Source organism: Hippoglossus hippoglossus, chromosome 1, assembly GCF_009819705.1.
Source record: "Hippoglossus hippoglossus isolate fHipHip1 chromosome 1, fHipHip1.pri, whole genome shotgun sequence".
In the NCBI taxonomy this organism is placed as follows: Eukaryota; Metazoa; Chordata; class Actinopteri; order Pleuronectiformes; family Pleuronectidae; genus Hippoglossus; species Hippoglossus hippoglossus.
In genome coordinates this window covers 13,589,132-13,600,388 of record NC_047151.1, presented here as the reverse complement: position 1 = coordinate 13,600,388, position 11,257 = coordinate 13,589,132, and the positions used below count along the sequence as shown (strand labels likewise).

The 11,257-nt window shown below is 40.4% G+C and overlaps 1 protein-coding gene across 1 annotated transcript in view; it reads left to right on the top strand.

Moving 5' to 3' along the window:
• The window catches only part of stx8 (syntaxin 8), a 40,557-nt gene that overhangs the window by 184 nt on the left and 29,116 nt on the right, over window positions 1-11,257 (top strand). Inside the window, exons 2-6 of the mRNA XM_034584033.1 lie at window positions 577-676; window positions 793-887; window positions 2,094-2,204; window positions 6,448-6,581; window positions 7,912-8,004. Of these exons, the coding sequence (XP_034439924.1) occupies window positions 577-676; window positions 793-887; window positions 2,094-2,204; window positions 6,448-6,581; window positions 7,912-8,004 (533 nt within the window). The remainder of the gene's footprint in view (window positions 1-576; window positions 677-792; window positions 888-2,093; window positions 2,205-6,447; window positions 6,582-7,911; window positions 8,005-11,257) is intronic.

Sequence of the window (11,257 nt, the reverse complement as noted above, 5' to 3'; positions counted from 1 at the left end):
GCGACTTAAAAAGACGTTCACAGCCCTGGTAGCTACTCTTTCTGTAGCCTGTTAGCAAGCAGGAGCTAGCTCTTCCCCATAGACATTAACGCTAACGTTAGCCGAATACAACGACTTCCAGCTTCAACAAGACATGACACACTCATCTTTGTATGTGTTGTAATGGACCGGGGCAAAGGAAAGCTTTTATTTCTTCTCTTCGTGTTCAAACTTAGTAACGTTACTAGAGTCGAAGGAGAATAATGGAGCAATGCTACAACTGTCACATGATGAATGGGACGCAACATTATCTATCCGATGCTTAAGGAAGTGTTGCTTAACAAAATGGAGCTAGAGGGGATTTACAGCATTAGGTTCAAGATAAAATACATTTCTGGTATTTATAGGTTGCACAATATTAGGGGAAACACACATCTTCCCCTTATACAAATCCATTGGCCAGAGATTCACTCCTTTGTTTTCTTCATCGCCACATGAATCACCTTCTTGCCTCCTGAGTTATTATTGTGTTTGCTTGTCCTAAGACAGCGATGGCTCTGTTTTCACGACCCCTCTGGCCCTTTCATTCACTTGTAGGTTACAGAACTACGATGCCACTTGTCGCCTGGCGCAGGAAATCGCAGAAAACATCCATGAGCGGAACAGGCAACAGAGAACAGGGGGAAACCCCGCAAAGGTGAGGTGTTTCGTTCACAGACAAAGTTCAACTGAAAATACCATTGTCTTCAAATTTCTCCTGAAATAGTCAGGTTTGTCATTAAGCCAGTCAGTGTCAATGTCTTGTCTTTGCAGATCAACATGACGCTACGGGCGTCACTGCAGAAGCTGAAACAGAATATTGCCCAGCTCAAAGAGGGCTTGTTGCGAGCTTCCTCATCTCGACGCATGTATCCTTTTTTCAAAAAAAGTGGTGGAGGTCATGAGACCATGGCTGCAGAATGGCTTATTTTGCTGAGGAAGTTTTCTGACCCAGTGAAATGACCCCAGAGTTATTTAAGTCACAGCCATTATAAAAGCTGGTTGAAATCTTTAAATGATAAGGAAAGAAGCTTCAATGCTTCATATCTTATAACTATTAGCATAGGATACACTGGATCATCCTTAATAAAAGCAAAGGAGAAAATTCCTTTAAAATTTAAGGGAATGCACTATTGTACTTTCAGCAGGGCAGACGCATGTAAACAATAGTCCAACTATACTTGTGACATGACTCCAAAACGGATGAAATTGGCTGAACTTTCCACAATTATCTACAAATATATTTTTATTCTCATGTAATCAGTTGAAAACAAGCATATTTAATTTCTTGTTCATCATTACCATAACAACAACAATACATATACATATATATATATATATATATATATATATTGTGTCACTCTCACAATCTCCATATTGTGGAATGGAAAAAAAAATTCAGTACCTAACAAATGTCTTAGAAAGGTAAAAACCACCCATGCCAGGAGACTCAGTATACTTATGTTTGAATATAGTTTCATACAGTATTCAAATTAGTCTTTTTTATTTTATTCTTATTTTAATGGCTTGACTTGATCTACTTGTTTATTTCTTTAATGTTATTATATTATTTCAACATCTTAATCCTGTTTGGTTGTTTGGTTCTATTTTATTGTCAACAATCTTTCTTTCCCGGTATGTAATTAATGGTAAAAGATTCCTTTTGACTTGGGAGGTGTGATTCTGTTTTGGCCAGTCAACCTTGACATTGAATTTAGGCCTTCAGCATTAAGTGTTATAGATAAACGGATTTTAAAGCAAAGAGATTTTATTAGCGCTGCAGTTGTCATCTCCTAGATTCTTTAAAATTCTCCTTTATATGTTTCTTTGACCTCTTGACTTTTTCTTTCGAGGTCAATTTGGTAAGGAAGAAAGATTCTCTGACTTTTCAACTGCAGACCATAATTACATGTTGGGATGGAGGTTTCTCTCACTTGCAGTAGCAGTTGTATTCCTATAGAGTGCATCAGAGTGTTTTAGAACATGTCTACACCCCAACACCTGAACAGTTTCCTCTTAGGAAGGTTTTGTAAGTGATGTTGACCCTTTGCATGACCTTAACACGACCTCTTCAGAATGCAGTCAGAAGCTGACAGGAGGCAGAACCTCGTCGATGACCTGCTAACCAGAGAGAAGCAGGTCAATGCCACCTTCAAGGGAGACATCGCAGAGCCAGAACCTTCCAGGTATTTAAATATAGGCAGAACATTTTATCTTAAATAAGAGGAACAACCAGTATGTACAGATCTCACAAAGCATTATCTGCTGTTATGATTCAGATTGCACCAAGGACTATATTTTTTCATTTAAACAGTTTGAAAAGTTTAAATCTCAACATAATTATCAATGTAGCACTTGACTTTCAATTCATACTCATAGTTCGCTTTTCCATCTCCTTGTAGAAGGTAGGAACTTGGTGAGTTATGCACAGAAACCAAGCCAAGCCAAGTTGCAGTCTGAAATTGTGCACATAGACAGAAGTTTGTCAAAAAAAGCAATGGGCTTTAATGACAAGCTTTTTGTTTAATTGGCCCATATATGTCACTGTTGAACAGTATTTCCTGTCTGAGATCTTCTTTTAAAATTTTTAAATCTAGCACTGATTGCCCAATTAAAAATAATGAATCCTCATTCTCTTGTCTATCTCCTTGACCAGAAAGGTCATAGGCTTTGTTTTCTGCCAGTGTTCACCAACTTCGTGTGAAAGTCTTTGCACATCCGGTCTGACCCATGTGCCATGACCTCTCCCTGTGCTATCACTTGGAAGGAAGTCTGTCTGTCTGCCATTTTGACAAGGCGCTTAACTTCATAGCTAATTCTTCATGAAGAGATTTGTTCGCTTTGCACTGTTGATCACACATTTGGCCCCTACACACCAACACACACACACACACAGACACACCACATGCACGTGCGCATATTTATGTCAATGTAAATTACTCATGTTGTGGGGAGTCTGTAGTCAAATTTTCCACCCTAAGCAAGTCTCCATAACTTAAACTGTTAAGTTTCAAATGGAGACATATAGTTTGACACAAGTTTGGACTTAGGTTAACTTGAGTTATAGTTTGGTTTAGGCAAGTTGTAGTCATAGTTAAGGCCAGAGTTAGTCTCCTGGAAATAAATATAACTCAATGTAATGCTTTCTGAAGTCATGGAGCCATGACTCTTTGTATGTGTGCTAATGAACAGGGATGGAAGGAGTGATTTTACAGTTTGTATCTCTCCCCTGAGCATTTGTTCTATAGAACCTGTTGACCAATGACTGTATATAAAGAAGGACGACGCGTCTCCACTTCCTTCCACTGTATAAAAACGAAGCCAAAATGTCTTGAATACGGGTGCTGCCACCTTGCACTGGTGATGTCATTTTTACTCCGTGCAGTAATGGTCATGAAGTGGAGCCACATTATTAAGGTGCCACGGATGCACATGTTCAAATCAAACTCTGCTGTTAATCATGAATTCTCAGCCCCTTTTTATTGCATCAGATAACAAATTAGAAATCAAACATAAAGAATAAACACTTGTCTGTACATCAGTGTGATAAGAATGACCTACAATGACAGAAACCTTTTTTAAAAAAAATTGTATTACACGTGCAATAATGGCCCTTGTCCAAACTGATAACTTGGAGGAGGCAGGGTTTATGACATTAACCGCAGCCAGCCGCCTGAGGGTGATTGAGATGTTTGGCTTCACTTTTGGGATCTGTCATGTCATCCATCTTTATATACAGTCATTGTTATAGATGTGACCAAGGAGCTGGATGCCACAACTGTAACCCTCCTCATCATGTTATGATTGTTATGATTGGGTACCAGCTTTAAAGAACCTCTGGCAGCAGACAATCATTACTTTGTGTGTGGTTTGACCGTGAGCTGGCTAGGTGATATTTGTTTAGACAGGAAGAGGAAATGATGTCATGTTTTTTACTTTAAATCTTACTCTGGGTTACTATGCCTGTTTCCTGCTATAAATGAGTGTAAAGTTTTTTCAATGCAGAGACAGAAAAACCTGCTTCATGGCCATAGATTATTTTAAAGCAGTAACTGAAATGACAGTAGAACTACACCAAGCGGTTTGATCCGATCAGCCGAGTGTAGTGCACCACTTTCATTGAGGCCTTGAAACGAGACTGCCTTCCTGATATCTTTCACGAGCTTTGGTTTTGGGATTGATCTGCTTAGCTGTGTTTTGCACAGACTTTCATCTTTTTACAGACCACACACCCGATTACATAAAAGGCTCTTTAGAAAGAAAAAAAAAACTCAGATGATATCTGCTAATAAATTAGCTTGGCACACTGTAATTATGTGGTCGTATGGTTTTTAGTTTGCTCATTGTGACCTAAATTTAATATTGATATGTGGTGGGTAATTTAGATTTGTGGGTAGGACCCATTCCCACTGTGTGGTCTTTGTGTGCTCTGTTTTTGACAGAATGCTTGATGGGGGTGGATTGGCCATGCTTGGATAATCTAAGCTGCTCTCTTATTTTGTGAGGAAAAGAGATGGAGGTAGCAGAGGGGACTTTAATCTAACCTGAAAACAATGTGTTTTAAGCATCTCCATTTCAGATTAAGTAAAATGAACATGGCGCCTAGATTTGAAGGCTCCGTTCACCCTGTCGCTCCTCTGACCAACCTTTCCTCAGTTATTCACTAACCTATCCTTTGTATTCGATTGCAGTGAAAATAGTTGTAATTAGTTAAATCTCGCCTGTCCAAGTCACTCAGTCAGGACCCGGCTGCTCAGGCTCCGGTGGCGGCAGTCTAGTGCTTTGTGGCTGCCAAGAGATGTGCCTGACTGGTTTTGGCACTCCCCACTCACTGGTTAATTGGATCTTCACACACTGGGAACTTGCATAGAGGAAGTGGAGGCCTGGCACACAGCGTCATAGTAATCAAACATGTCAGAGAGATTACACCGAACGCCTTGTTTCACCTACTCCTCTGATGGTATCAGGCTCAGCCAGCTTTGTGCATGGTCTCACAATGCTTTACTGACCACTTCAAAAGCAGCGTGAAGTAGTATTCACACTGTGAGATGCAGGAGTTGGGCTGAGCTAAAAGTTGTATCATGCAAAAAAAGACAGGAGCTAAGCAAAAGAACAACATTCAAAAGCTTTTAGGTTTTCAATTTGAAGTAGTGTGTTTTATATCACTGATCTATGCAAGCTGGATATTGTAACTCAAGCAACCTACTTAAAGTAGTGTTATTTAATGTTATTTCTAGGGTAGCAGGTTTGCATGTTCTCCTGTGTTATCTATATACTGCTGCTTCCTTCCACAGTCCAAGGACAGGCAGGTTAGATTAACTGGTGACTTCAAATTGCCTGTAGGCAGTAGGCGATTAGTTCATTCCTACCAGGGGGGGGGGGGAGTGGTTCCCGAAGATACAGATTGGAGCTGATGGGTTGGGGGTGTGGGTGTGCTGAATCCTGACTGCCTGCTGAATAGTAAAATCTTTATGGATGGCCACCAACCACCGGCCACTGCTGCGGGTAGGATTTCTCTTGGTGCTGCCGCTGTTCAGTCTGACTGTGACAGACACAGATTTCCTCCCCTCAACCCTCTATAAAGGTTTAAGTGGTAAAGTTAATGGATGAATAAATTGATAATTACTTCGATAGTCACTGATAAGACTTCTGCGGCTCTGGTCACTCTTCCTCCCCTTCCCTCTCAGCCGACATGGTTAAATCCAGCCCTACAGAGAAACCCTGAACTCATCACCGCCAGACAGCCGCAGGAGGGGGTCAGAAGCACAGCTTTAAGCTATTAGGAGAAGAATAGTTTTAAAACCACACAGCAGTGATTAGCACTTCACAGCGCAGTGCAGAGAGTTCTCTGGTCTGTCACTTCGTCAGAGCGAAACCTCCGCAGCAGCCCACGTTCCTGTGACAGATTTACATCCACTGTTTACACTCTGCGCCAGCTAACCTGGTAACTTTCAATCATTCACAAACTTAAAAGACAAAATGAGCAAATAAATAGATTGTCTGTGATCTGAAGGCATTTGTTGATATAAAAGAGTACAATATTGAAAAAGGGAACATGCTCCATACAGATGTGTTTGCTGTATGAGTTACACAGATGTGTATTTTACCCCAATCGCAGCCAGACATATTGACTGTGTTTACTTCTACAGCCAAATCTAACTGATGCATGATGAGTGTTTTAGACTTGTGCATTGGAATGGTGATTGACAGACAAAGAGAGCACTTTTAAAATCTACTTTCAGCTGCGGTGCACTGTTGGGTGATTTGTCTTTGAAACTTTAACAGCATTTGCTCTGCTTTTTAAGTAGGAATAATAATTTCATGCTCTCCAATATAAAGTTAAATTTTAGTCTGTACTTTAGAAAAAATACTTAATGAGCTGTGGGAAACATTTGTGAAACAAAGTCTTGATATGATGATGTTTCAAAGGTCAACGTTGATGGCTGGAGGGGCAGGAGCCAGTGGGGGTGTTACAGCCAACCCCTGGCTGGTCAACGAATCAGAAGAGACCAGAGGGCTGTCGTTTGGGGAAATCAAACATCATCAACAACGAATCATTGAAGGTAATGACAAATTGTTTCATACCAGCCAAAATTTATATTATTTTCTGGCATCTTCCTTAATCAACATTAAACAGCAAATATTTATATGGCAACCATCTATAGCTCTAACATTATCCTGCATCAGTGGGGTAATATTTGTATCCCATATTTGCCCTTAAACAGCATGTATGTCATCAATATATACAGCATAAAAGCCCTATCATAAATGAATGTAACAGATAGAGTATACCACCTTTAAGGGCACATATTCAAGGGGAATTCCAGTATTTTTGTTTCTCAGTAAATTCCCAGAATAACAATGAAAGCCTTTTATTGGACGTACCATGGACTGTCACAGTTGCCCCATAAGATTACATCATAGCCAATGCCGCTGTGTCGCGGCAGCAGCCAGAAGCGTTTTAGTTTTATCACTACCACTCATTTACACACCCACATTTATAAACATAGGGCCCAGGTTGAAAAATACTGGACCTTAAAGACAGATGATGTAAAATAAACCTCACAGGAGGAGTTGATAAGCTACAACAGATATAAATAGTGTCTTGTACACCAGACATGAACTCAGCTGTATTGGCTTTGCAGATCTATGCTAACATATAAAAGGTGATCATCTAGAAGACATACTGTAAGCCCTTGTCTACTTTTTCCTTTTCTCATACTCTGACATGAGTTGAACATCCAGACGTTAGTTCACCTGTCTCCATGTGACACTTCATTGCTATGTCTCCGCTATGACTCTGGTTACTGTCGGTTTGGGATCAGAGATTCCTGTCAAGACAGTGAAACTGAACCACACTGATTTTGAGTCCCCTGTGGGACTTCTGGGGGAGTTGGGTAATGGTGAGTGCCCGGACCTGTGGTCGTAAAAAGATCCTGTGGTAGAGAGTGTGTCAAACTTGGAAACCTACAGACAGAGGCCGCAGCTTTTCTTTTCTCTCCTCTCCTGTTTTTCCTCTCCACCTTGGTCTACCACAGTTATAATAACAGGAGTAAGTCTGAGTGGGGTAAAGTACTGAATGACTCACATGTGGCACTGAGCTGGACCCCAACAGCCTGTCATCCCTATTTCCTAAGTAGTTGCTTCATTATATCACCAGCAGAGTATGCTGTAATTGCTCCCTTCTTGCAGTTGAATAAAAAAAAAAAGGGTTGCAGCATTACTTACTACTAAATCTTTAACTGATTCTTGTGCAAATAAGTCTTTTGGTCGTCACGTTGACTATTTTCTTTGAATATTTTTCTCTGTGTTGTTTTCTGGCATTACATAATTTCTGTCTCTGTGTCCAAGTCAAACGTGTGATTTAAAAAAAAAATTTCCCTCTCTTCTCAGCCCAGGATGCAGGCCTGGATGCACTAGCAGCTGTCATCAGTCGACAGAAGATAATGGGCCAGGAGATTGGCAATGAGCTGGAGGAACAGAATGGTAAAGTTTTAATGTGCATGTGTGTCTGAACACATTGGTCAAAAACATTCCAGACCCATTACATACGGTAGTGTGAAAGCAATCAGACGTTTTTGTCCTGCAATGGAACGTCTTGCCTCATGTAACTTTGCTGAACAGTGATACACCCTCAAACCCTGACAAAATTGGTACCACACACACACACACACACACACACACACACACACACACACACACACACACACACACACACACACACACACACACACACACACACACACACACACACACACACACACACACACATTACCATAAGTAGAGCAAGTGACCTCACATTTCTGTCACGACCATGTCCAGTACCAGTTATCCTTTGTCATACTTCCCGCAAAACAAAGTGATACTTCATGCCTCTAAAATTCATGGAATTTTGCAGAGTTAGAGTTTTGTGTTCTGGAAACTGAATCTACTCCGGGCTAATGGCGTTGTGACTTATTTCTGGCTAAATGCCTCTCACTAGTCCATTAATAGCCTCCATCACAGATACAAAGTGCTACATAGAACGCCGTGCATCATTCCAGACGGTTTTCCTGCTCAAAAGGCTGCTACCTGAGACGTTACACTTGTGTACGATCATTTGTCAACCGGTGAACAATTAGATCCTTTAATGCATCGCTCTCAGAAGATTCTAGCAGTTTAGAGGCCAGAGAGTGTTTATTTACAGAGAGGATGCACACGTGTATCATCACGTATCCACCCGGCACACAATGTGGGGAATATAGTGATCAATGTAGCTTGAAATCATTTTGGATTTTTTTCATGAAACTTCATATTTATGGTGATCAGATAGTGAACTAGCTCCTTTTGATATTATGGGTTTCCTGAGAGAAACATTACATCCCCAGGCAACAAATCACCTGCATTTACAACCTTTGTGAGTACCAGGTTGTCCTTGGACTTTTGTTTGATTTAATTGTAATGTGATTAAGTGAGGCCAGAACATGCAGTCGGCATTAGCTTCCCTTCTGACAAGCAGTGAGAGAAAGTGACACGTTCACTAAGGTCGGAGGTGTCACTCATTGTCCGCAATGTTAGAGAAAGTCATAGGAAATTCATGGATCTGCCCCTTTGTCAGGATTAGTACCAGAATGTAATTTCCTGTCCCATGTTCCATCCTTCCACCAAGTTTCGTAGAAATCTGTTTTGTAGTTTGAACGTAATTCTGCTGAAAAACAAACAAGCCAACCGACAAATAAATAGATAGGGGTATAAACATGACTTCCTTGCTAGAGGGCAAAGAAGTGGTGAGGCTGACATTAGAGGACTTGTGATGGTTTCACACACGCACTTCAGAATGAGGGGCTAGACGCTACACTTGATATTTCTCCCTCCATGGTCAGTCAACTTCAACCCAGAATACACAGCTCAGAGCTTCAGTCATGAGTGGGCCAATTAAATCTGCTATTCTGAGCGAAAGAGCAACAAAGTTATACATTTCAACAGAGGGATTATTAAAGTGAAAATGGTTTTATTGGCATCGAAACCTCATCTGGATTTTCTCATATACCAGTTATTGTCTGTTTCTATCCTGGCGACCAGCTTCCAGTCGGGAGAAGAAGGTGTTGCACTCTCTTGTAATATCCTGTCTGAGCAGTTGTACCCAACCAAGTCCAGAGGTTGTATAACGGAGCGATCTCGCCGTGGAAACAGACAACCTTCCCTTCTGCTGGGAAAGGACGGCAGATGTTTGATTTTGGTCGACGCCAAGTGGAGAAAGGAGGAGAAAGTGAAGAAAGCTGATTGTTTTAGCCCGCTCTCCTGTTACTGTATTGAACTGGAGACGGATCATTGCTCTAATGCTCCGACCGGCGTGTTTTTCTTCTTGTTTTTTCAGCTTGATGTCAGTGTTTCCAATAATAAGAACCTGAGTGGGTGATGGGAGAACTGTAACTGAGAGTTAGACCAGCCTCACTGCAAGTAAGCAAGAAGGGAAATGATTTTGGCCCTGTCTGTCACTACTCCTCAACTCTTTAGGATAAATCTGATGAGCACACAACACTTTATCTCTATAGTGGCCTTAAACTAAATCTATGCCACCTGTTGTTATTGTAATCGGCTCTATAATTCATAATCTGCAATTTGTGGGTAAGCTTCAGCTTCAATAGACCGACTGACACCAGGTCATGAATCACAGGGCGTACAGGGCTCTTCCACAGCTTGTCTTTACCTCCCTGTCTTATCTCATGCCGTTTTTTCTTCTGTGCCTTTCTTCATCAGTCCTTATTTTTAGAATATCTTTCCTATTTATTTCGTATTCTGTCCCTCTCTATACCCTGTACTGTTGAGTAGTGTTAGAGATATTGGATCCCTAGTGTTTAAAAAGGCAGAAAATAAGGAAATAAAACATGTGCCGGTATAGATTCTTAAACTGCAGATATACCTTTGGCTTAAATGTAGCTGGAAAGCAGAGGCCCTAAACTGAACTATGCAAGCTTTTAATCAACTCTCAAATATTTCTTGTTACTCTTTATAGGGGCCAATCAGGAAATTTATTGAATAACAATTACAAAATAGTAGTAATATTCTTTTTTATATTTCTGTATCAGACTATATTTTTTTAGAGTCTGTTTGTCAGGCGAATGTTATCCTGCCTTGTTTGGTTTTTTCTTTCCAATCCTAAATATAGTCTATTGCTTCAGCTCTGCACTTTCACTGTTGTTTTTCCTACTTTGAAAAATCATATGCCTCAAACACGCTGATAGAACATATTGATTCTTAATATCAAGTGAATTACAAATACTTCAAAAATACCAATTAGAAACTGATTTGATTTGACATTCCAGTAAAGAATACTCTTACTATGTAAGACTTCTTGTTTTTACTACAAAATGAGACTTTGTGTGATGGATCTGTTTAGGGTCTGCTGCTCTATACACCCAGAAGGTCACCTATGTTCTCTTTTTATTAGTTAATCCAGTTTTTGTGTTTTAAGTTATTGGAGGATATAGTTCTATGAATTGATGTCTTCTGATGATTATTGATTCATACAGCTTTGTATGTGCTTTGTTTCTTACTTGTATTAAATGTCCAAATCTACAAAGTAAAAAGAGGACATTCTAATGTGTGAGTCAGAGAAAAGTTATTAGTTATAAAGCAGGAAAAAATGTTCCTTGCTGACCTTGACAGTTGAAGCGTAACCTTGGCGTCCATCCGCTTTCCGTCTTGCGGGGTTCCTTTTTCCCCCCCGATCACTGTTCTGTAGCGGTGTTTTCCTATA